This window comes from Callithrix jacchus, chromosome 8 (genome assembly GCF_049354715.1).
Source record: "Callithrix jacchus isolate 240 chromosome 8, calJac240_pri, whole genome shotgun sequence".
In the NCBI taxonomy this organism is placed as follows: Eukaryota; Metazoa; Chordata; class Mammalia; order Primates; family Cebidae; genus Callithrix; species Callithrix jacchus.
The window spans coordinates 31,469,192-31,495,946 of NC_133509.1; the positions used below are offsets into that span (position 1 = coordinate 31,469,192).

The 26,755-nt window shown below is 43.0% G+C and overlaps 2 protein-coding genes and 1 pseudogene across 7 annotated transcripts in view; 1 reads left to right on the plus strand and 2 right to left on the minus strand.

The window, feature by feature from the left end:
- Nucleotides 1–600: 600 nt before the first annotated feature.
- On the minus strand, nucleotides 601–18,098 carry MFAP1 (microfibril associated protein 1). The gene is made up of 9 exons (XM_002753388.7): nucleotides 17,884–18,098; nucleotides 10,371–10,590; nucleotides 8,750–8,879; nucleotides 7,672–7,859; nucleotides 6,106–6,214; nucleotides 5,845–6,005; nucleotides 2,960–3,119; nucleotides 1,388–1,477; nucleotides 601–1,299 (listed from the first exon to the last, which is right to left on the minus strand). Exons 1-9 carry the CDS (start codon nucleotides 17,960–17,962, stop codon nucleotides 1,117–1,119), a joined length of 1,320 nt encoding a protein of 439 aa, XP_002753434.1. The 5' UTR covers nucleotides 17,963–18,098; the 3' UTR covers nucleotides 601–1,116.
- Nucleotides 18,099–20,355: 2,257 nt separating this feature from the next.
- Nucleotides 20,356–26,755, plus strand: part of WDR76 (WD repeat domain 76) — a 52,498-nt gene continuing 46,098 nt past the window's right edge. For all 6 annotated transcript variants that reach the window (XM_035259510.3, XM_035259511.3, XM_078334141.1 and 3 more), the window contains exons 1-2: nucleotides 20,356–20,468; nucleotides 21,331–21,732. In XM_035259510.3, coding sequence (XP_035115401.2) covers nucleotides 20,409–20,468; nucleotides 21,331–21,732 — 462 coding nt within the window. In that variant the 5' untranslated portion in view covers nucleotides 20,356–20,408. The remainder of the gene's footprint in view (nucleotides 20,469–21,330; nucleotides 21,733–26,755) is intronic.
- On the minus strand, nucleotides 24,899–26,666 carry LOC103795603 (protein Spindly pseudogene; annotated as a pseudogene).

Consider the following 26,755-nt stretch of genomic DNA (forward strand, 5'->3'; position numbering starts at 1 on the left):
TTCTTAGATTGTATCCCACACAATAGCGACTTGTACTTATGTTCATCTTTATGTGTTTACCACCTCATAGTAATTAATTAATTAATTAATTATTTTTTGAGACAGAGTTTTGCTCGTTATGCAGACTGGAATGCAATGGCGCGATCTTGGCTCACTGCAACCTCTGCCTCCTGGGTTCAGGCAATTCTCCTGCCTCAGCCTCCTGAGTAGCTGGGATTACAGGCACACGCCACCATGCCCAGCTAATTTTTTTTGTATTTTTAGTAGAGATGGGGTTTCACCATGTTGACCAGGATGGTCTCGATCTCCTGACCTCGTGATCCACCCGCCTCGGCCTCCCAAAGTGCTGGGATTACAGGCTTGAGCCACTGCGCCCGGCCCCTCATAGTAACTATTTACATTAATTTTTATCATAGGACACTCAATTGTTTGGTCATGGAATAAATCCAGATGCTGTTTAAAGCCTGGCTAGTTCCTGAGATCAAAGGGAATGATCAAAATGTGAAACACCTTCTCCCTGACGATTCTGTTACCTTTTACTTTAATAGGTAATTAATGCTTGTCAGCCTGGACATCATTTCCAGTATCATGCTAAAAATCTCCTTGGTGGATGATTCTTTTATTTCTTGACATGCACACATACATGGATCAAAAAGTATGTACCCGTAGAAAAATGGACCCCAAGCAAAAATGGAAAACATATTTCTATGAGCTTAGATTTCCTGGTATATTACTCCTAAACCTAAGGTAGAAGTAATGCATTGTTCACTTACATGCCCACTTTTCTAACCCAAGCTAAGGGCTGGAAAAAAACTCAGAACAGTCCCAAGTAAATATGGGAAACCATAGCAGTGATAAAACCTAAGATTTCTCAGAAATAGTTTTAAGCAGGAAGCTTCTAATTCTACCTGGACAGTGCTTTCCTTGTGGGTTTCTCAGCATGAGTCCAAACCTCGCAAAGCACCTTCCAAGTCTGGGCTACCCAGTATCAGAATTATAAAAGGTAGGTCCAATAGCTGGATACAGGGGCCAAGGAAATAATGAAAAAGCAAATCAAGGACCATATGCTGAGACTTCCCCTCGTGTTCCACAGTTGGAAGAATAAGCAAAACTACCCTAGGTAGTTTTCCGCTTCTTGGCAGATGGCCGTTCAAATACATCTCGTACCCCAGCTGCCTTTTGTTTGAAGAACTTTGTGTTCTGGGCACTCTCTTGGCCCCAAGCTGAGTCGAAGGAAGTGGTATCTTGATCCACAAGGTGAGTATATTTGGTGCGACCTGAGCGTCCAAAGTTCTTGACCTGAGGGAAGATGTAGGATGGTTACACCATCAAACCATACCTCATCTGTCAATACATTACTTTTTCATGTTATTAAGGTTCCCCATACCTGCATGACTTTAGGAAGAATGGTCTTGTTGAAATGATCCTCCAGGGTAGGAGCGCTGAAATCTCTCTTGTATACTTCTTCATCCTCATCCTGTAGAGAAGAATCTTATCAGTCTAGTGGCTTTATTTCCTATATATTCAAACCACAAACATACTTTACAATGAAGGATACAAAGAAAGCAGAGGGTATTGAGTCTTTCTTCAAGAGCTTACATCTAGTTGAAGAGATTCTTTTTCCTTTGTTGTATTATCTTTAATTTTTTTTCCCTGAGACGGGGGGGGGTCTCATTCTGATGTCCAGGCTGGAGTGCAGTGGTGTGATCACTGCTCACTGCAGCCTTGACCGCCCAGGATCAGGTGATGCTCTTACTTCAGCCTCCTGAGTAGCTGGGACTACAGGTGCACGCAACTATGCCTGATTTTCTCCTTGAATATAGACATGACTCAAAGGTTGGCTTATTCTCTCTGCACTCAATGTGTTCATTTACTCATGTGACTTCAGCTCTGCACAGGCCTCTCCAATCTCCAATCCTGGATTTTCTACTGCCTTTTATATAAGCTGGATATTTTATTGGGACTTTAAACTCACATCTAAAGTGAAGGGCAGGAATTTAGTTGCGGTGGGGATATTTAGAATTTGCTAAACAGTTGAAAAAGCTCGTCTAGTTTTTGATACAAACTGCTTTAACATGACAAAATCATAAACCATACAGGGTTAGCAGATTGGTATTTTGACTTTAGACTTTACGTGAAGAACAAAGATGGCACTCCACCTAATGGTTAGATAATAAACCATTCTTTTGGTTAGTTATGCTTAGGTACTTTGTCAGTTCAGAATGAAGTGAACCTTTTACCACCCAAATGTGAATTAATGTAAAGCTATTTGCAGTTTGGTTTTCACATACCCAAAACTTCTTATTCAGGTATGAAATAATAACAACTATGTGATTTGGAGGACCTAATTAGTCCACTATCTATATAGATCACTTCTCCATTTCATTTCCTCAGTTTATCTAAGGCTGGGGATGATGGCGCATGCCTGTAATCCTAGTACTTTGGGAGGTTGTGGTGGGAGGATTGCTTGAGGCCCAAAGGTCAAGATCAGCCTGGGCAACATATAGTGAGACCTGGTCTCTGCAAAAAATTGAAAAACTAGCAATTAGCAAAAAGAAAAATTAGCCAGGCATGGTGGTGCATGCCTATAGTCTCAGCTACTCTGGAGGCTAAAGCAGGTGCATAGTTTGAGCCCAGGAGGTCAAGGTTGCAGTGAACTATAATCATATCACTGTATCCCAGCCTGGGTGACAGCAAGACTTTGTCTCGTAAAAAAAAAAATATATGTCTATTACATCATTTCCTCTTTTTGAGAGCTGGGGCCAAAAGAGAGTTGATTACACTTCTATAATCCAATTACTGATGATGCTTTTCTCTGAGTTTATATTCTTCAGAGGGAAACAGCAAATGAGAAAGCTGACCACTGGCAAGTGAAAATAACATTCTTGAGGAGAAAAAATAATTCAGTATCTGAGTTATTCCTACTGCCCAATTTTTGGACTCTCTTCTCACTTCTTACCATGAAGAAGGCACCCCTGTGATAATACTTCTGTAAGAACTTATATTTGCCCTTAACAGCTTTGTTGGTAATAACTTTGCCATTTGCCCGAAGCTCAGCTCTTCTCTCTTCCTCAGTCAGGTTTCGCATGCGTTCAATTTCTGCTTTCTCCTTCTCAAGCCTGTCCAGGGAGCAAAACAATTTATTGGTACTGTTACAGCTTCAGAAAGACCAAATTATCTGAAAATAACAGTCCCATGTCATTCCAAATATTATTCACCCTCTTTAATTCTAGTCGCTGCCTATTAGGAATCAAGATCAGGAGCTCAATAAACAAAAGGGTAAGTTGGTCTTCATTATTTTTGCCAGACTAGGTATTGTCCACTTCCAAAAGTTGATTCTAGCCATTTTGAGGTTCAGACATACTATTATTACTGCTTCATTTTGCAACATTACAAATTCTCTTTCCCTAAAAAGTATTCTTAGCTTTAAAAAAAATCAGTGAATTTAAAATAACTGTCCAGGACTTCGGTGATATTCCTTTATGTAAGTGTATCAGAATCATATAGGTGCTTGCATGTCATAAACCAAAGATTACTGTTATTAATTAGATTGCAGTAACTTTTTAGCCACTATTAGGGAGAGAGGGGGTGATATCCCCTTTTTCCAAAAAAAAAAAAAAAAAAAAAAAGCATATATACACATAATTTTGTGTACAGTTTTTTTTTTTGTTTTGTTTTTTTTTTTGAGATGCAGTTTTGTTCTGTCACTGAGGCTGGAGTGCAGTGGCACAATCTTGGCTCACTACAACCTCCACCTCCCAGGTCCAAGCGATTCTCCTGCCTCAGCCTCCTTAGTAGCTGGGATTACAGGTGTATGCTACTATGCCTGGCTAATTTTCTTATTTTTAGTAAAGATGGGGTTTCACCATGTTGGTCAGGATGGTCTCAAACTCCTGACCCTTGGCCTCCCAAAGTGTTGGGATTACAGATATGAGCCACCATGCCCAGCCTTGTGTACAATTTAAAAGGGCACTTGGACTCCTACTCGTTCAAGTCCAGGATAAGAACCTTAGAAACTACAGACTGAGGGCTGGGCATGATGGTCATGCCTGTAATCCCAGCACTTTGGGAGGCCAAGGCGGGTGGATTACCTGAGGTGAGGAGTTCGAGGCCTGCCTGGCCAAAACGGTGAAACCCAGTCTCTACTAAAAATTAAAAAATTAGCCAGGCGTGGTGGCACATGCCTGTAGTCCCAGCTACTCTGGAAGCTGAAGCAGAATTACTTGACTCCCAGGGGGTGGAGGTTGTAGTAAGCCGAGATCACACCACTGTATTCCAGACTGAGTGAGAGTAAGACGGTCTCAAAAACAAAACTACGGGATGAGGATGGAGTTTTATCTATTATGTGTAGCTTATATGGCTCATATTCAGGCAAATTTTGGTTGTTTTTTCAGACAGTCTCACTCCAACTCAGGCTGGAGTGCAGTGGTATGATATCAGTTCACTGTTACCTTTGACTCCTGGGTTCAAGTGATTCTCCTGCCTCAGCCCCTGAGTATCTGGGACTAACAGGCACACACAACCAAGATGGCTAATTTTCACATTATAGTATAGATGGTGTTTTGTCATGTTGGCCAGGCTGCTCTCTAACTCCTAGCCTTAAGTGATCTGCCCACCTCAGCTTCCCAAAGTGCTGGGATAACAGGTATGAATCACTGCGCCCAGCCTTGAGTTATCTATTGATTGTTTCCCTTTATAATCTGGGATTATCATCTCATACCTAGTAATTTACAGGAATGGGTGATGCAGCTCAGAAATGATTCTTCTTGAACTGGGCATGGTGGCTCACACCTGTAATCCCAGCACTTTGGGAGGCCGAAGTGGGTGGATTACCTGAGGTGAGGAGTTCGAGGTCAGCCTGGCCAAAACGGTGAAACCCAGTCTCTACTAAAAATAAAAAAATTAGCCAGGCGTGGTGGCACACGCCTGTAATCCCAGCTACTCTGGAGGCTGAGACAGGAGAATCGCTTGACGCTGGGAGGCAGAGGTTGCAGTGAGCCAAGGTTGTGACTTTTCACTCCAGCCTGGGCAAAAGAGGGAAACTCCATTTCAAAAAGAAAAATGGTTCTGCTCTAACAGACTGTAGATTATTTAACTGCCACAAATTCTTCCCCTCACAGTATGCATGCTTGTTTTCAAAAAGTATGACTTTGCTGCTGCTCCTATCCAGAGGTAGAGTCTATTTCTCCATCTTTAAGCAAGCCAGATTGGCCTTGTGACTTGCTTTGACCAATATGTGGCAAAACGGATGTATGAGTTCTGGAACCTAAGTGTTAGGGGACCTTGTCCTCTTAGAATGGTACCCTGAGACTGCTATGTAAGGAAGCCAGTCTAATCCAGTGGAGGAGAAGTGAGGCATCCTAACTGATAGCCAGCACCTACTACTGGCATGTGAGTGAAGCCCTTTTAAGTTTCTAGCCCAATCATCCCTCTAGCTGGATGCAACTACATAAGTGAGCCCAGGTGAAACCAGTATAGGAACTGTTCAGTCATCCTCCAAAATTGTGAAAAGTAATTTGTTTCAAGCCACTCAATTGTGGGTTGGGTTGTATACAGTAAGAGATAACTACTAACAGTTACTGTTTTTTGTGTCAGCTACGAAACTGCAGGGAGCACTGGCTGGCACTCTGTTATGGACACATGTGACAAATGTGTTTCTTTTCCCTGTTTTCACTATAACAAGTGAAACTCACATTCCAATTATAGGAAACTCACCCAGCACCAAGAACTCTGTAGATGGCTAGAAAGGAACTCACAGTCACAGTAGATAATGAGTCTCAGAAGTATCCTACTAGAAACCTGTTCCATTAGCAGCATTAACTCTAGGTTCATCTTTTTACTCACGCTTCTCTATCTTCTCTGTCCCTCTTGATTCTTTTTAGCTCCCGAACTTTCCATGCCTCATACTCCTCCTCATCATTTTCATCATCAGTATTAAGTGCATCCAGTGCAGCCAGGGATCGCTTGTTCTCTTCCAGCTCTTTCTTGGTTTCCTCTTCAACAATCTAGATAGGGAGAACAATTCAGCCTGGACTTCCTTACTCTCCTCAGACAAACTTTATACACTATTTCTTGCACTCAATCCTTGCAACCACTCTCTAGTACCTTGAGTGTGTACTTGCGCCTTTCCTCAGCCATGCGTTTTGCTTCCTGCTCCAGCTCCTTCTGTTTCAATGCTTCGGCTTCACGTTCTTGAACTGTCACTCGGTCCTTCCTGCATCACAGAGGTCCTGTTAATTGCCCAAAGTCCTTAGAGTGGAGTTCTCTGTTCCCCCAGACCTAGTCCCATCCAAATCAGACAAAACCAAACAATCTTTGGCTATATTTGCAAAGAACAAAAAATGCTGAGTCATTCCAGGTCTTTTTTTTTTTTTTGAGATCGAATCTTGCTCTGTTGCCCAGGCTGGAGTGCAGTGGTGTGATCTCAGCTCACTACAACCTCTGCCTTCCAGGTTCAAGCAATTCTCTGCCTCAGCCTCTTGAGTAGATGGGATAAGGTGCCCACCATCATGCCTGGCTAACTTTTTTTTGTATTTTTGAGTAGAGATGGGGTTTTACCATGTTGGCCAGGCTGGTCTTGAATTCCTGACCTTGTGATCGACCCACCTTGGCCTCCCAAAGTGCTGGGATTACAGGCATAAGCCACCGTACCCAGCCATCATCCCAGAGCACTAAAATCACATTCATCTTTGAGAACTGCCTGAACAGCAAAGAACCTGCTGGCCAGTAAGAAGTAGGATTTTTAACCATTAGGAAAGGAATAGGAATTTGCCTGTTGAGTTTAATCTTGTGCTTAAAACTATATGGCCCTAGCTGAGCAAGATAGATCATGCCTGTAATCCCAGCATTTTGGGAGGCTGAGGCAGGAAGATAACCTGAGGTCAGGAGTTCAAGACCATCCTGGCCACCATGGCGAAACCCCATCTCTACTAAAAAAAAATTAGCTGTGCATGGTGGCATACACCTGTAATCCCAGCTACTCAGGAGGCTGAGGCAGGAGAATCGCTTGGACCCTGGAGGTAGAGGTTGTGGTGAGCCGAGACTGAGCCACTGCACTCAAGTCTGGGCGACAAGAGCAAAACTCCATCTCCAAAATAAAAATAAAAAATAAAGGCTTTGGACAGATCTATGCTTTTTTCTTTTTTTTTTTTCTGAGACAGAGTCTTGCACTGTCACCCAGGCCGTAGTGCAGTGGTGCAGTGGTCTTAGCTCACTGCAATCTCCGCCTCCTGGGTTCAAGCAGTTCTCCTGCCTCAACCTCCCGTATAGCTGGGACTACAGGTGTGTGCCACCATGCCCAGCTAAGCTAATTTTTTTTTTTTTTTGTAGAGATGGTGTTTCACCATGGTGGCCAGTATGGTCTCAATCTCCTGACCTTATGATCCACCTGCCTCAGCCTCCCAAAGTGCTGGGATTATAGGCGTGGGCTACCTACTGCGCCTGCCGGTATATGCTCAATTAGAAAAAAAAAAAAGATATGTAAAAACAAACTCAGGTTCTCTGCTAACACCAAGATATTCTTCAACAGCTAGTCTGGCAAGGCTAGAGCACTGGCAAAAGCACTTTCACTCAGTGCTTTGATTTCAGAATAGCACGATAGAACACAGACTTGTCTCTATGCCTGGAAAGGGGTAATTAAGTGGATTCAGATCTGGCTTGTGAGATACTTACTTTCGAATGAAGACTGGTTTAAGGCGAGGCTCCATCTCATCTTCACTGTCTGTGTACTCTTCATACTCAGACTCTGATTCTGACTCCTCTCCAGAACGTCCCTCATCTTCCACTTCCATGACTTCCATCTCTTCATTTTTTCTCTCCTGTGCTCGTTGGCGCATCATGCCACGACGCCGCTCTATTTCCTATCAAGTCACATATGTAAGCCAGTTAGTCAAATGGTCTGTAGCTTTTTGTTTTTGTCTCATCAAACACAACAAATGCAAATATAAACAAATACAACTGGACAGGAGTGGTGGCTTATGCCTGTAATCCCAGCACTTTGGGAGGCCAAGGCAGGCAGATCACAAGGTCAGGAAATCAAGATCATCCTGGCTAACAGGGTGAAACCCCGTCTCTACTAAAAATACAAAAAGTTAGCCAGGTGTGGTGGCATGTGCTTGTTAACCCCAGCTACTTGGGAGGCTGAGACGGGAGAATCGCTTGAACCTGGGAGGCGGAGGTTGCAGTGACCCGAGATTGCACCACTGCACCCTAGTCTGGGCAAGAGTGAGAAAGAAAAAAAAAAAAAAACAGGCTGGGCATGGTGGCTCATGCCTGTAATTCCAGCACTTTGGGAGGCCAAGGCAGGCAGATCATGAGGTCAAGACATTGAGACCATCCTGGCCAACATGGTGAAACCCCATCTCTACTAAAAAAATACAAAAATTAGCTGGGTGTGGTGGTGCATGCCTGTAGTCCCAGCTACTTGGGTGGTTGAGGCAGGAGAATTGCTTGAACCTGGGAGGCAGAGGTTGCAGTGAGCCAAGGTCGTGCCACTACACTCCAGCCTGGTGTCTGGTGACAGAGTAAGACTCTGTCTCACAAGAAAAAAAGAAAACAAAAACCACAACTTAGTATCAATCTATTTTTAATTTCATTAATTTAATTTAATTTTTAATTTCAGCAAACAAGGAACATGATCAGAGTCCTGCCAAAAGCAGAGATTTTGTGTTTTTAATGCTTCAGCAAATGAAAACTGGCCTCAACTTTTTCTTATACCCAGAAAAACACTTCCCATGTTCCTTGATCATACCTCATCATCAATTTCCTCTTCCTCTTCTTCACTGCTATCTTCTCGTTCCATGCGCCAAGCATCTCCTTCTACTTCTGAGTCACTTTCTCCTACCACTTCAGGTTCTACTATTTTCCGATGTCGAGCCAATCTGAAAAACAGTATCTCCAAATGTTATACCAATGTCATAAAAATGAAGTAGTATCAACCATATTTCCATAGCCACAAAGCACATTGTTTGCCTTCATTAATACTGAAGTCTTTTTTTTTTTTTTTTTCCAGGCAGGGTCTTGCTTTGTCACCCAGGCTGCAGTGCAGTGGCGTGATCTTGGCTTACTGCAACCTCTGCCTCCCAGGCTCAAGTGATCCTCCCACCTCAGCCTCCTGAGTAGCTGGAATTATAGGTGTGCCACCACACCTGGCTAATTTTTGTATTTTTTTTGTAGAGATGGGGTTTTACCATGTTATCCAGGCTGGTCTTGAACTGGACTTAGCCTCTCAAACTGCTGGGATTACAGGTGTGAGCCACCGTGCCCATCTAATATTAAAGTCTTGAAGTGGGGGAAACTGAGGTGCAGATTAAAGAAACTAAACTAGGATGTCAGAGCAAACAGTCAAGTTGGGTCTGAAATACTAAATGTATGTTGAGGCATCCTGGGGCACCACAGCAAGCCAGCAAACTCATAGGGATGCATTGGGATATTTTTAATAGCTCAAGGGAATTCAGTTTCAACATTAAGCCACACTACATTCCTTTGAATCACATCGTATTTTTGTGAAATTGGGTTTTGGTGGCTGCTGTGAAAAAAGCAAAAGATATTGTGAAAATCAATATAAAACAAGACATGAAAAAGTGACAGTACTGATTCCAAGGTTTGAAAGGCTGTCAGTGTCTAACAGGCACAAAAATTCCACTAGTAACTATGGTAATGTGAGAATGAATAAAAGTGTTTTTTTCCTGATGGGCACTTTAATTTTCAAGTGACAAAGTTGTTAGGATATAAATACTTATTAAGTTATTTGGCTCTAACTACTTAATAACTAAAATAAACAGAACCGTTTTGACCCAGGAGCCCTGTGAAAAAACTCCTGAAACAATTATGAACCCTGAAACTTGAGGACCCTTGGCCTATTCTATAATGTAATGTCTCAATCGACACATAACATACAAAATCGCTCACTGGGCGGCTCTTTCCACCATGAGAACTTTATGAGGTCTTTTCTCCTACTTCAGTGTCATTTCCCCATATTAGCATTTAGAATTAAGTAGATATATAAAATCAATTTATCAAAGTTTATAAAACATCTGTGCTAAAAAGACTCACCTTAACAGCCAATGAATGATCTGTGTTTTCTATTTCGATAAGGAGTTGAGTAAGGGCTTTAGGCCAGAAATAAGCTGTTGTTTTCTGAAGCTGCCACTCTGTAACTTTGGTCATGTTACTTTCTTAGCCCCTTTGTGTTCTTAGTTTCCCCCTTTTGTGAAATTGGGATAATAGTACCTATCTTATACAGTTATTGTGTGAATTACAAGAATTAGAAAATGTAATCTACTTGGCAGTACTATTCAAGTATTAGCTATTATTGCTATTGCTAAGCTGTAGAGGTTCATGTTCAAGGAAAACACCATCATAGACATTACCTTTCTTCCACATCTTCACTAATACGGTTCTGCAAACGCCGTAGCCGTGGGTCACTAGATGAATCCTCCTCTTGTTCCTCAGGCTCTGCTTCTTGTTCTTTGGCTTTTTTAATGAACTGAAATTCTTCATCCTCCTCATCTGAGGACTCCATAGGGGCATAGTCTGGCCTCTTTCCGGACACATAACGTTTTACCTTCACTTTTTCCATTGAAATCTCACCTGGGCAAGAAAGGTAACTTACATTTTTTTCTCAATGTCCTTCAACCCATGGCCTTTACAAATAGAGCCCTTTATTCCTAGTAGACAAGAGTCTAAGCAGGAGAAGAAAGCCATTAACCAACCACCTATTCATCTAATAATGTTTTCCTACAAAGGCCAAGTCATGAGACTGCCTCCTTGTGAAAGCCAATACGAATGATAATGAGGCTTACCTTGAGTACAATGAAGTGGAGGAAGGTAGGCAGTGTAACAGTAGGAAAAAGTCCCCCTAAAAAGGGCAGACTGCATCCATCACAAATTCATGCTATTCTACCTCAACTATACCTTTAAACAAATTATTTTTAACAGTGCCCAGCACATAGTAAGAGTGATTTATATAGGAACATAACACTAAAATACTGCTCAGGCATTATTGTAGTTCCCTCTGGGATTTCCATGGCATCTTTTATAACATATTGCCACATGACTCAATATTCTAACCTTACCTATTTCTATCTTCTTTTCCTTTACCTTATGTGCTATCAAACCTGCAAGAGTAGGTAACTGTTTACAGATACAAACAATTCTAGTGAACAAGAGAGACAGTGAAAACTAACCAACTTATTTTATGAGTATAATCTTGATAACCAAATTGGACAGTTCAAAGGAAAACTTCAGGTGGATTTCACTTACAAACATCAATACAAAAATACTAAAATAAGAGCAAATTTATCCCAGCAGTATAAAAACTATCCAAAAACTACTTAAACAAAAAAACCCCTAAGTCAACACAGCTTATTAGAATTTAGCCCAAGACTACAAGGATAGTTTCACCTTAGAAAATTAACGAGGGGGCCGAGCGCGGTGGCTCACACCTCTGATCCCAGCATTTTGGAAGGTTGAGGCAGGAGATTGTTTAAACCCAGGATTTCAAGACCAGCCTGTGCAACACAGTTAGACTTCATCTCTACTAAAAGTAGAAAGAATTTTCTACAGACATGCATTTCTGGGCATGGTGGTGCATGTCTGTGGTCCCAAGCTACTTGGGAGGGTAAGATGGGAGAATTGCTTGAGACCAGGAGGTAGAGGCTGCAGCAAGCTGTGATCACACCCTGGCACTCACTCGACCCCAGGTGATAGAGTAAGACCCTGGGTCAAATACAAAAATATATATAGCTGGTACAGTGGCTCATGCCTGTAATCCCACCACTTTGGAAAGCTAAGGTGGGCAGATCAATTGAGGCCAGCTGTTCAAGACCAGCCTGGCCAACATGGTGAAACCCTGTCTCTACTAAAAATACAAAAATTGGCCAGGTGTGGTGGCACATGCTTGTTAATCCTGGATACTCAGGTGGCTAAGGTAGGAGAATCACTTGTACCTGGGTGGTGGAGGTTGCAGTGAGCTGAGATCACGCTACTGCACTCCAGCCTGGGAAACACAGCGAGACTGTCTTAAAAAATCATCTATCTATCTATCTATATTAATATACATAGGTAGATAGACAATGGGAGGGGAAGCAATATACTATTTTTAACTCATTTTTGTTATTTTTAAAAAGGTAGAGAGAGGGTCTCACTATGTTCCCCAGGCTGGCCTTGAACTCCTGGCCTCAAGTGATCCTCTAGCCTCAGTCTCCCAAAGTGCTGGGATTACAGGTGTGAGCCATCTCTCCTGGTCTACTATTTTTTAGTCACATTTTTTTTAAACGATACAGCAGACTTTATACTTAATGATAAAACAATGGAAGCATTCTATTGATTGATTGATTGAGATGGAGTCTTGCTCTGTCACCCATGCTACAGCACAGTGGCATGATCCCAGCTCACTGCACCCTCCGCCTCCTGGGTTCAAGCAATTCTCCCTGCCTCAGGCTCCTGAGTAGCTCGGATTACAGGTGCCCACCACCATGCCTGGCTAATTTTTTAATTTTTTATTTATTTATTTTTTTTGAGACAGAGTTTCACTGTTGTTACCCAGACTAGAGTGCAATGGCATGATCTCGACTCATCGCAACCTCCACCTCCTGGGTTCAAGGAATTCTCCTGCCTCAGCCTCTCAAGTAGCTGGGACTACAGGTGCACACCATCATGCCCAGCTAATTTTTGTATTTTTAGTACAGATGGGTTTCACCTTGTTGACCAGGATGGTCTCGATCTATTGACCTTGTGATCCCCCCCGCCTCAGCCTCCCAAAATGCTGGGATTATAGGCGTGAGCCACTGCAACCGGCCGATTTTTTATTTTTTAGTAGACAGGGTTTCACCATGTGGGCCAGGCTGGTCTTGAACTCCTGACCTCAGGTTGTCAGCCAGCCTCAGCCTCCCAGTGTGGGGATTACAGGTGTGAGCCACTGGGCCTGGCCAGAAGCATTCTCTATAAAAAACAGTGGGCATCCTAATGTTGTCCCTATCATACCCTCTAGTCAATACTGTATTATGGTTCTAATTTGGTCAGTAAGGAAAATTTATAAGGATTTTAAAGGGGGACATTGCCATAATTTGCAGATTATATGGTTGTCTTTGGAGAAAACACAAGATAACAGATAAGCTAAAAGAATTCAGAAAAAATGCTGGATATAAAACTTATTTATAAAAATAAGCATACCTGTATATTATTAGCTACATATAACTAGGAAATACAATTTCATTTTTATTTATTGATTTTCTTGAGACAGGGTCTAAATCACTCTGTTGCCCAGGCTGGAGTGCAGTGGCACAATCATGGCTCACCACAGCCTTATATGAGAACTCCCAGGCTCAAACTGTTCTCCTGCCTCAGCCTCCCAAGTAGCTGGGATTACAAAAAAATTATTTTTGGGACTATAAATTAAAAAAATTTTTTTTAAAGAGACAAGGTCTTACTATGTTGCCCAGGCTTGTCTTGAACTCCTGGGCTCAAGCAATCCTCTTGCCAAAGGCCTCCCAAAGTGCTGGGATTACAGGAGTGAGCCACCATGCCTGGTATATTTTTTACTTTTTGAGAAAGAGTCTCTGTCACCCACGCTGGTATGCAGTGGGATGATCACGGCTCACTGCAGCCTCAAACTCCTGGGCTAAAGTGATCCTCCCTCCTTAGCCTCTGGGTAGCTGGGACTACAGGCAGGTGCCACCCAGGTAATTTATTGTATTTTTTGTAGAGATGGGGTCTTCCTGTGTTGCCCAGGCTGGAGAAAATGAAGTTTTAAAATACCATGAAAAATCACAACGAATGTATAAAACAGTGAGGAATAAATCTAATAAACAATGTGCAGGCTTTTAGGGAAAAATGATATAATTTTATTGAAAGATGAAAAACATCTAAGATCTAAATAAACAAATACTTCACATTCAAAGATGAGAAGATGGCAGCTGTGCCTGAATTAACCTATAAATGTATAATCTATCATTTTAATGCTGTTCCATTAAAAGTTGTCGCTAGGCTTATTCCAAAATCATATGGAAGAACAGGAGGCCCCAAAGAACCAAGAAAATGCTGAAAAAGAATAAAAGCTGATGGGGGTGGGGAAGGAGGGTTAGGGAATAGCTTACCAGATATGTCAGTGACCCAGGAAGTACACAGAGATCAACTGAACAGAGTAGAGGGCAGAAAAACAAGCTTATATGAGAACTTGAGTATATTACAGAAGTGGCATTACAAATCAGTAGAGAGTGGATGGGCTAATCCATCAGCAGAGAAGGGACAATTGGCCAAACATATAGTAAAATTAGACCTCTAACTTCTACCATGGACACAAAAATTCCAGATGGATTAAAGACCCAACTATGAAAAATTTATCAGCTGGGCACGGTGGCTAACGCCTGTAATCCCAGCACTTTTGGGAGGCTGAGGCAGGCAGATCACGAGGTCAGGAGTTTGGGACCAGCCTGGCCAACATGGTGAAACCCCGTCTCTACTAAAAATTCAAAAATTAGCCGGGTGTGGTGGTGGGCACCTATAATCCCAGCTATTCCGGGTGGCTAAGGCAGGAGAATTGCTTGAACTCAAGAGGTGGAGGTTGCAGTAAGCCAAGATCGCACCACTACACTGCAGCCTGACAGAGCAAGACTTCATCTTGTGGGGGGAAAAAACTAAAACAAAAACAAACTTATCTTAAATATTTACATTCCCTACAGGACTGTAAGCTCCCTAACTTAAAGTGTGTTTTGTATAAGTATGTATTCAATCCAATTTAATATATACGAACACTCAGAAGCTAGAAAACCTTTACGAAAGCTGGGAATCCGGTGGCTCACGCCTATAATCCCAGCACTTTGGAAGGCCGAGGCGGGTGGATCACGAGGTCAAGAGATCGAGACCATCCTGGTCAACAAGATGAAACCCTGTCTCTACTAAAAATACAAAAATTAGCTGGGCATGGTGGTGTGCGCCTGTAGTCCCAGCTACTTGGGAGGCTGAGGCAGGAGAATTGCTTGAACCCAGGAGGTGGAGGTTGCGGTGAGCCGAGATCGTCCCACTGCACTCCAGTCTGGCTAACAAGAGCGTAACTCCATCTCAAAAAAAAAAAAAAAATAGCTGGGGACCATGGCTCACATCTGTAATTCCAGTACTTTGGGAGGCTGAGGCAGGTGGATCACCTGAGGTCAAGAGTTGGAGACATGGTGAAACACTGTCTCTACTAAAAATACAAAAATTAGCTGGGTGTAGTGGCGGGCGCCTGTAATCCCAGCTACTCGGGAGACTGAGGCAGAGAACTGCTTGAACCCAGGAGGCAGAGGTTGTAGTGAGCTAAGATCGCAATTCTGCACAGAGTGAGACTCCATGTAAAAAAAAAACAACAAAAAAACTTTGAGAACCTCAGAGCTTTATTTCCCATATATTCATCATTTACACACTTGGTTGTATCAGATTTTTACATTTTTGCCCAATCTAACAGGTGGAACAGGTGTGAAATGGCATCTTGTTATTCTAATTTGCATTCCCCTGATTACTAGTGATGCTGGGCATCTTGTTCATGTGTCTAATACGCTCTCTAGGTTTAGCCACCACACCCAGCTAATTTTTGTATTTTTAGCAGAGATGGGATTTCACCATGTTGGCCAGGCTACTCTTGAACTCCTGACTTCGTGATCCTTCCGCCTCATCCTCCCAAAGTGCTTGGATTACAGCTGCGAGTCACCACACCCAGCCTTTGAGACAGAGTTTTGCTTTTGTTACCCAGGCTGGAGTGCAATGGCGTGATCTCGGCTCACCGTAACCTCCGCCTCCTGGGTTCAGGCAATTCTCCTGCCTCAAACTCCCGAGTAGCTGGGATTACAGGCACACGCGACCATGCCCAGCTAATTTTTTTTGTATTTTTTAGTAGAGACGGGGTTTCACCATGTTGACCAGGATGGTCTCGATCTCTTGACCTTGTGATCCATCCGCCTCGGCCTCTCAAAGTGCTGGGATTACAGGCGTGAGCCACTGCGCCCGGCCTTGTTTTGAAGAGACAGGGTCTCAAGGTGTTGCACAGGCTGGAGTATAACGGCACAATCATAGCTCACTGCAGCTTTGAACTTCCGGGCATTAAGTGATTCTCCTGCTTTGGCTTCCCCAAAGTAGCAGGAACACATCACTACATCCAGCTAATTTTAAATTTTTTTGTAGAAATGAGAGTCTTGCTATGTTGCCCAAGCTGGTCTTGAACTCCTGGCCTCTAGTGATCCTCCTGCCTCAGCTTGCTGAAGTGAGGGATTACAGGTGTGAGCCAATGTGCTCCACAAATTCTTATATTCTTTTTTGTTTTTGTTTTTTGAAACAGTCTTGCTCTGTTGCCAGGCTGGAGTGCAGTGGTGCGATCTCAGCTCACTGCAACCTCTGCCTCCCGGGTTCAAGGGAGTTTCACCATGTTAGCAGGATGGTTTTGATCTCTTGTCCTCATGATTCGTCCACCCTGGCCTCCCAAAGTGCTGGGATTACAGGCATGAGCCACCACGCCCGGCCAAATTCTTACATTTTTACAACTCACTTTGGAGAGGTATTAAAGCTGAATTGGCTAAAGAACAACAACTGCAGAACTTGAACTTGTAGCTGGATTACAGGTGCCTGCCACCACGCCTTGCTAATTTTTTGTATTTTAGTAGAGATGGGGTTTCGCCACGTTGGCTAGGCTGGTCTGGAACTCCTAGCCTCAGGTGATCCGCCACCTCAGAGGTGTGAGCCACAGTGCCCAGCCGCAGCACTTTTTTAACAGGGGGAAAAAAACAGCAATGGGACAACTACCTGCCCCTCAGGAGGGAATAAACTGTGGGTTACAGTTTATTTAATTAATTAATTTATTTTTTTTGAGACCGAGTCTCGCTTTGTTGCCAGGCTGGAGTGAAGTGGCGCGATCACGGCTCACTGCAACCTCCGCCTCCCAGGTCCAAGCAATTCTCCTGCCTCAGCGTCCCAAGTAGCTGGGACTGTACAGGTGCACACCACCATGCCCAGCTAATTTCTGTATTTTTAGTAGAGTCGGGGTTTCACCATGTCGGCCAGGATAATCTCCATTTCTTGACCTTGGGATCCACCTGCCTTGGCCTCCCAAAGTGCTGGGATTACAGGCGTGAGCCACCGCCTCTGGCTGGTTACAGTGTACACAATGGAATTCATAAGCAGTTCAGATGAATAAATATCTATAGGGATTCAAAGATAATTCCCAAAATCCATGTTGAGGCTAGACACGGTGGTGTCTACCTGGGAGGCTGAGGCAGGAGGACAGCCGGAGTCCAGGACGTCGAGTCCAATCTGGGCAGCATAAGCAGTCTTCTATGGACAGCAAAAGAGGGACTATATCCCGCACAATGCCCAGCAAATAGGCATTCTCTCTGTCTATGTATCTACCTACCTACATATCTATCTAGTCTGATATTATATATTTATATTCTGATATATACTTAAGTCCCTAATTATTAGATTAATATATATATACTTAAGTTCCTAAGTAGACTAATACATATATTCTAGTAATATGTAGTGATATTATATTCTAATATTAGACTAATACATATATTCCAGGATATTAGACATCTATATTCTGATATATAGTTAAATTCCTAAGTAACTATTAAGTACTTTTATATATGTAATATATATAATGTACATATTAGTCTAAGGAATTTGTGTAGGCTAAGGGGTGCTTGCTGAATATGAGAGCAGGCCACAGGAAGAAGATCGGATGCGAGTGGGTGGGGGTGGAAAGGTCGAAGAATTTGGGAGCCAAATCTTGAGAGCTGGCGGGATAGAAGTGGTCTGTCTGGGAGAGACAGACCTCTCCAGACCTGGGAGAGATCTGGAGGTTGCTGGGGCCGAAAGAGTAAAATTCGGCTGGGAAGAGGGTTGTCAGCACCGTACCTTTCTCATTGCGAACCGGGACGGCCCCAGCCGTAGACTGAATGGGCGGTTGCTTCATGAGAGCGCTTGGGACCGACATGTTGATGGCAGCGACGGTGATTCCCGAAACTTGACTAATTCCAAACAGTGAACACCAACAACGTCAACGAAGAGAAGCGATCCCTTCCACCTACGTTCACGAACACAGCTGCTCGACTGATAGCGAAACCGCTTACGGCTGGGCTAGATAAACCGGAAATATGTAACGAGAGGATTGTGGGACGGTGGAGGACCTATGAGCGCCCACAGCTAGGAAGTTGCGTCTGTTTCTGCGCCTGCTCTTCGGCTGCCCTCGGGTCCTCTACGTCGCAGAAATTGGAAACCGCCTTTGGCGGGAAATTTTGCTTCTTTTGGGCTTTGCTGGTAGGACCGGCGGACCCTGCGGTGAGGAAGGTTCTAATGAAAGGTTCCACGTGTTAGGTTGGTTAGAAGCCAAGAACAGCATAATTAATAAGAAACTGAGGCGCCAGTGAGTTGCCGTTTGGCTTGTTGAAAGCTCAGAAAAAGTAGAGTTAGATGGAGTAAAAATCTTGGTAATAGTATCTGATTAGGTCAGTTGATGAGGCCAGTGTGAGCTGTGGTGCGGTATTTGGTGTCACACAGGGCAGGTGGTGCTGATTTAATCCAGTGACCAAAAAAAAAAAAAAAAAAAAAAAAATCCCCCAAGGTGCCTGAGACATTGCCTGCCCGAAATCCCAAAACTCCACTTCTAGGCTTTCAGGTTCTTCCACTGGTAGTTGGAAACTACCTATTAAAATATATTCCTGGCTGGAAAGTGTTTGCATTTAAGTTTCTAGGTAATTATTATTTTGAGACAGGGTTTTTTTTTTTTTGAGGCAGAGTTTCGCTGTTACCCAGACTGGAGTTCAATGGCACGATCTCCAGCCTCTGCCTTCTGGGTTCAAGCAATTCTCCTGCCTCAGCCTCCCGAGTAGCTGGGACTACAGGCGCGCACCACCATGCCCAGCTAATTTTTGTATTTTTAGTAGAGACAGGGTTTCACCTTGTTGACCAGGATGGTCTCGATCGCTTGACCTCGTGATCCACCCACCTCGGCCTCCTAAAGTGCTGGGATTATAGACGTGAGCCACCGCGCCCCACCGAGACAGGGTCTTGTTCTGTCACCCAGGCTGGAGTGCAGTGGCGCGATCTCGGCTTACTGCAGTCTCCACCTCTCGGGTTCAAGTAATTCTTGTGTCTCAGCCTTCTGAGTAGCTGGGATTACAAGCACCCGCCACCACGCCCTGCTGATTTTTGTATTTTTAGTAGAGGCGGTTTTACCGAGTTGGCTGGGGTCAAGGGATCCACCCACTCCGGCCTCCCACAACCTGGTAATTTTTGTGTTTTTAGTAGAGGCGAAGTTTCACCATGTTGCTCAGGCTGGTTTTGAACTCCTGACCTCTGATGATCCGCCCGCCTCGGCCTCCCAAAGTGCTGGGATTACAGATGTGAACCACCGCGGCCGGCCTATTTAAGAACTCTTTAAGGACTTGTAGAATAATAACAGAAGCAGCCCCAATTTACCAGCTGGGTTGTGTAAAAAAAGAAAAAAAAGAAAAAAAGGGAAAGGGCATATTTCACAGTAGGAAGGACTTTATCATTGTGGGGGACACAAGGGACAGCAGAAACAGTCTTGCAGTCCAGAAACTGTGCATTATACAGGACACCATGAAAAGTTTGGTTTTATCAGTAATTTTTGAGTCGTGGAGGGCCTTGAAGTTGCTGTTAATATGATTTACCCAAATTACTTCAACTGTATTCTATACAGTTGGGCCTTGGGTGGACCAGTCTCAGTCAGGTAACAGTGTGGGACCCAGTTAAGCAACTAAGGAAACAGTTTTGGGCTAGAAGGAACCTTAAACAGAAGAATAGCCAAAATCTTATTTTATATTTATTTATAAAAGAGACAGGGTTTTGCTGTCGCCCAGGCTGGAGTGCCGCAGCATGATGCCTCACTGGCTACATCCTTCTAGGTTCAAACCATTTTCCCACCCCTGCCTTCCGAGTATCTGGGACTACAGACGCACAGCACCACGCAGGACTAATTTTTGTATTTTTTGTAGACATAGGGTCTCACTATGTTGCCTAGGCTGGTTTCGAAGTCCTGGGCTCAAGCGATCCGCTCCTCTCGGCCTCTCAAAATGTTGGGATTACAGGCGTGAGCCATTGCGCCCGGCCTGCCAGTGTTTTGCAGAGCGGCATCCTAGTACCACCAGAATCAGAATCACCAGTCAAAGGTAAAAATGTCAATTCAGACCAAGTACATCCCTAAGGAATTTTCAGTCTAGGGCTTTAAGATGGCTTTCTTAAGAGGCGCGCGCAACCGGGTCTTCCTGCTACTGCGCTGCGACCGCGGTGGTGCTAGTGGGTTCCGCCGCGTCCCGGCCCCGCCCCGTCCTGCCCTACTACTCGCGGCCTCGCTCCACCCCTCCCGGCCTCCTGCCGCAATCTTGGCGGGAAGGCGCCGGCCGCTAAGCAGCCGAAAGATGTCCGGGTCGGACGCGGCGGCTGAGAAGGCGAACTCCAGACAGCGACCCCAGATGAAGGTGAGAAACGGGTTGGTGCTTCCGGGTGTGCTTCTGCCTCGGTTTCTGTGGGGTTCTGCGGGATACAGGCCTGGGAGGTCGAGAGCACCTGGCATTGGGGGTAGGCGGGGATCCCTGCCCTGAGGCCTTCAGCGTCGTCGAAAAGTTTAATCAATAATCCTAGAAATAGCGGGAGGGTCAGATCTGGGATTCGCTTTCTTCAGCCTTCTGCGTTTGCTTTTGTCACACTTATGGTCAGCTTCACACTCTAAATCATTCCATCCGCAGCTGGCAGTTGCGGTAATTGCCTCTGTCATAAATGCTAGTCATTATTATTATTGGTCTGGCAAACTCTTATGGGCAAGAAATATGCCAAGTAAATGAATTCTATTGAGGTTAAGGTTAATGAATTACATATCTAGATTTTGGAAGGGAGAAAAAGTTTTCTTACAGGCTATCAATTTGGATTTATTTATTTATTTGAGACAGTTTTGCTCTGTTGCCTAGGCTGGTGTGGAGTGGCGCAATCTCGGCCCACTGCAACCTTCGCCTCCTGGGGTTCAAGCGATCCTCCTGACTCAGCCTGCCGAGTAGCTGGGATTACAGGCATGCACCACCACACTCAGCTAATTTTTCTATTTTTAGTAGAAGCGGGGTTTCATCCTGTTGGCCAGGCTGGTCTTGAGCTCCTGACCTCAGGTGATCCACCTTCCTTGGCCTCCCAAAGTGCTGGGATTACAGGTGTGACCCACCTCACCTGGCCTCAATTTGGATTTATATTGTCATCGTGAAATGGGAATTATTAGATCTGTTAGGGATCCTGTAAGGAAAGGCACAGAACTTGGAATTCTTATATTCTCTTTTCTTTTATTGATCTGAATAGGTAAATGGATATAAAGAAAATCAAAACATCGCTTATGTGTCTCTGAAACCAGTGCAGACTACAGTTTCAATAAAAACAGCTACAGTCTATCTTACCCCCTTTTCACTCAGTAATTATCAGCTAGACCAGCTTATGTGCCCCAAATCCCTATTAGAAAAGAATTCTAACAATGAAGTGGCGTGTAAGAAGACTAAAATAAAGAAAACTTGCAGAAGGATTATACCTCCAAAGATGAAAACCACATCTTCCAAGGCAGAATCCACACTGCAAAATCCATCCTCAGCTGTTCATACTGAAAGTAACAAGTTACAACACAAGAGAAGGACAGATGCGATGAATCTCGGTGTTGATACGGAAAGTAGTCAGGATGGAGACAGTGCTGAAGATATCACACCAGGCCTGGTAAGAACTTAATTAGTAGCTTGTTCTAGTTTCTCTTAAAGTTTGGAAATTTGATGTTCTGATAAAGCGAAGTTTATCAAGGATCTCTCTAATACAAACAAATTATTTCATCATTAATGTGTAACAATAAATTTCTATTATTTTTAAGGTTTAACAAGTAACTTACTTGGATTAATTTTGCTCTTGCTGTGTGTCAATGAGAGGATTGACTTAATCTTTACTCTGTTTCCCTTTTACTCCCTCTAAACTTACTGCATTTATTTTTGGGCTTACTCATACTTTATGGTGCCTTGCTCACCATTACATGTTTATGTACAATATATCAGAAGTCGTCAGTTTGTGGGACATAAGGTATTGACTGACCCTTGATATCAGGGTAGGGAAACATTAATTAATTATATTGATTTGTTGAATATATTTCCTTTAAATGCAAAAGGGGACAAATGACAGAGTAGAGAAGATACATGAGAAACACATTAGTTCTATATAATTTCAATCAATTTAAGTAATTTGGTTTGTAATTCTTTTGGCTTCTGCCTACCAGGAGGGCTGTGCTCCATTCAAAGTGACAAACTTTACACAGGACAAGATAAAACCAAACATAGTACATAACACAATGTTGCTGGAACTCAGGGAACAGAAAATGATAGTAGGTAAAGGGAGATACTATAATTGAAGGGCATTGTTATGAAATAGAAATTTGGTTTATGTGCTCTCATCCCAGAGTTAAGAACCAGGACTCATAGTGAAACAGCATGGGGTAAGTGTTAAATGAATTGGACTTGGGGTTGAGAGTCTAGCACAGCCATTTCTAAGAAACCTGTTCCTTTAAACAAATCACCTTAGTGAGGGGACTGGATAAAATCTGTGGTTCTCAAACTTTAGGCTATATCAAAATTACCTGCAGAGTTTAAGACTGGATTGCAGGGCCCCACCCTCAGAGTTTTTGATTCAGAAGTTTTGAAGTTGGAGCATACAATTTACATATCTTTTTTTTTTTTTTCCTTTTTTTTTTTTTACTTTAATAGAGACATTGGGATGTTGTAGGGGTAGGGGTGTGTGTTGCCCAGGCTGGTCTTGAGCTCCTGAGCTCAACCAGTCCTCCTACCTCAGCCTCCCAAAGTGCTAGGATTATAGGCTTGAGCCACCACATCCAGCCCAATTTGCATATTTAACAGTTTCCTAGAGACACTGATGTTGTTAGTCCAGAACTGCACTTTGAGAACCACTGGATTAGATTATCCCTTTTGCCTTTTAGACTGTAAGATTCTGAGAATACAAGGTAAATATAAAGCAGATTTTAGTTTGATGTAAAGGAATAGGTCAGTTATTAGAGTTGTTCCAAAAAAAAAAAAAAAATTAAAAATTAAAGAAGGCAGATGGATCCACCTGAGTTCAGGAGTTCAAGACCAGCCTGCCCAAAATGGTGAAACTCCATCTCTCCTAAAAATACAAAAATTAGGCTGAACTTGGTGGTTCACACCTGTACTCCCAGCACTTTGGGAGGTTGAGGTGGGTGGAGTTTGAGACCAGTCTGGCCAACATGGTGAAACCCATCTCTACTAAAAATACAAAAATAAGCTCGACGTGGTGGTGGGTGCCTGTAGTCCCAGCTGCTTGGGGAGGCTGAGGTAGGAGAATTGCTGGAATCCAGGAGGTGAAGGTTGCAGTGAGCCAAGATCACGCCACTGCACTCCAGCCAGGGTGACAGAGTGAGACTGTCTCTTCCTCCACGCCCCACCCCAGAAAAAAAGAAATTATAAAAATTAGCCAGGCTGAGATGGGAGAATTGCTTGAACCTGGGAGGTGGATGTTGCAATGAGCTGAGATTGGGCCACTGCACTCCAGTGTGGGTGACAGAATGAGACTTTGTTTTAAAAAAATAAAGCCTCCCAAATAGCTGGGACTACAGGCATGTGCCCATCTTGCCAGGCTAATTTTGCCATTTTTATGTAGAGATGTGGGTTGTGCCATGTTTGTTGCCCAGGCTGGTCTCAAACTCCTGGGCTCAAGTGATTTGCCCACCTCGGCCTCCTGAAATGGATTACAGGTGTGAGCCACTGCGCCCAGCCAAGATACTTTTTTTTTTTTTTAAATCATTGCTGTTTTATTTAAAATTTCAAAATTACCTGAGACAAAATTTTTTTTTTTTCCTTTTAGTTGCATTTATTTTAAGGCTGAATTTACTCCCGTGCCATAAGTTTTTGCTTCTTCAGTTTCTTCTGGGATTTCTTCTTCTTCTGGGCAACCTCCTCTTCTGGTTTAGGAACAATCTGTTCCTTTTCAGTAAGGATCATCTCAATGTGGCAGGGAGAACTCATGTTAATTCGACCATGAGCTCTGTAGGTCCGGTGGCGCATCTTGGGTGCTTAAATTTAAATCATGTATATAAATACAAAGATGAACGAACATTGGTTCTTTAAACACTGACAAAATCCTGAAACCATATAATGTATATTTTTAAGCCACGTTTTCTATTTTTACAACATAGTTTAAAACTAAGTTTATTTTAAAAAGTACATAGGAAAATATAATGATTTGAGTGTTCTCAAATATATGGCTCTGAAGGTAGATCAAGTGTTTTTATCACTTAATCCATATACAGTGCAGAAAATAGATATATTAATTACAACATTTTCCTTCAGTTGATAGTTTACTCAACTGTCATAGATACTCCAGGACGGATAATCAAAGAACTCTCCAGGTTAGAGTCAAGCAAATTCTGAACACTTGGTCAAAGGAACATGAAAATGCCAGGTCCTGGCACAATAAATAGATTTAAATAACCCAGAAGGTGGTATACATCAGATAAAGACAATCTTAACTAAGCACCACAGTAACTTTGGAGGCAAGTGGTACTGTACTCTTATTAAAAAAGTCTTTTTTTTTTTGAGATGGAGTTTCGCGCTTGTTACCCGGCTGGAGTGCAATGGCGCGATCTCGGCTCACCGCAACCTCCACCTCCTGGGTTCAGGCAATTCTCCTGCCTCAGCCTCCTGAGTAGCTGGGATTATGGGCACGTGCCACCATGCCCAGCTAATTTTTTGTATTTTTAGTAGAGACGGGGTTTCACCATGTTGACCAGGATGGTCTCGATGTCTTGACCTCATGATTCACCCGCCTCAGCCTCCCAAAGTGCTGGGATTACAGGCGTGAGCCACCGCGCCCGGTTTAAAGAAGTCTTTACTGTTGAGGGCACTGCGTTTCTGGAGTTGATTTAGAAGACACATATAGAATAGGGTGTGATTTCTTACAAGTTTCTTTTTCCAATTTGCTTGCAGTTTCTTTTCCTTCTTTAACTTTTGTTTGAAGCTTTGATTCAGCAGCTAACCTGGGAGAGTTAGGGGTGTTTCCACTTCTTTCATTTAAGGCCTCAGAGTCATCTGGAACTCCTATGAGTCTCACACACTTCTTTTCCTTCTTTAGCTGCATATAGAGAGTGCCTACTGGTGTGTTTATAGAAACTAATTTTTCTAGTTGCAAGTTGTTATCTTCTAAACTGCTAGGACAGGACCGTGTCTCCTCTTTCTGAGGTGGTAATCGATAAACTTCTCCCTCGGCAGCACTGTTGTTGGCACATGCATCCTTAGAGGTAGTTATATCCACAGGCAGCACCTCACGCCTCTTTTTCAGTACAGGCACTGCAACTGTCTCTTCAGGTTCATATTTTAGTTTTAATTCTTCTAGTTGAGCTCTCAGTTTCATATTTTCACTTTCTGAAAGCTGTAAGCATCTTTCATTTGCAAAAAGTTTTTGCTCAAGATCCAGAGACTGTTGGCTCTCAAATAATGCTTTCATTCGCTGTATGGACAATTCACCTTTAGTGCTTTCATTTTCTTTAAGTTATCCAGTTTCATCTGAAGCAAATCTGTATAATAGGTGTTATATTCCAGAGCACCAGAGTACCAGAGTGGAGTGAAGGCTTAGATTCCATACTTTCATATAAATTCTTAACTTTCTCCAGATTTCTAATTTCACCTAAAAGATGTTTTATTTCACCATTCTTCTGCTCCAACATGGCAAGCAACCGTTCCTGCTGCTCAAATTCAGTTTGAGACCCTTTGATCTGTAGCAATGTGGCGATTTGTAACTTCATTCTCTGCATCTGCTCTCTGTTAAATACATTTTGCTTCCTTAGTGACTGATACTTGACTTTCATACTGATAAGCTGACATTCCATTGCTGCCCTTCGATCTTCTACCTCTGCAAACAAAGAGTTGCCTTTACTATTAGGATCCAAGGCTTGCTGGATTGCCTGGTCCAACTGCACCTGAAGATCTTCATTTGCTACATGAGCTTTCTCTAGAGCATTATAGTAAGAATCTGCTTCTTTTTCTTGCTCCTCTTTTTCCTCTTTAAAAGGCTGGTCTACCTGATGCATTAGGTTAGTAATAAGTTCTAGCTGTTCTTGTCTGTTTTGTAGTTCATTCACTTCTTTGAGGGTGGTCATCATACTCTCCATTTCTGTCAGCTCAATTTGAAGAGCCAGCATCTCTGAAGACATGCTTTCCTGCACACGTCCAGACATTATGCACAGTTCCTCTGAGTTACAAGAGAGGAGTTCCTTCTGATGATCCATTTGGTGCTTCAACTGTTTTTCACTAAGCCTAGCTTCATCTAATTCCACTTTCAATTTTTCTATCTTAGTTTTTAGTTCATTCACTTCCTGCCCATGGCTTCTGTTTAGTTGTTCTTCCAATTACTCCAGGTGTATTTTTTGTTGTTTAATAACTTCACATTCAGAGCTCAAACTTTCTAACATTCGACTCTTGAGTTCAACTTCTCTTTGAAGGGTATATTTTTCATGTTCATAACTCTCAGTCATGGTCATCATTTCATTACGACATTTATCCAATTGATTCTATAATTCATTTTGACTCTCTACTAGTTGTAAACCGTACTGCGCAGCTTTTAGTCTCTCTTCTTCAACTTCTTTGAGCTTGCATGAAAGATTTGCAATTATATCTGCTTCCACGTTCTTTTCTTTTTTTTTTTTTTTTAGCCAACTCTCACCCCAGTTCCC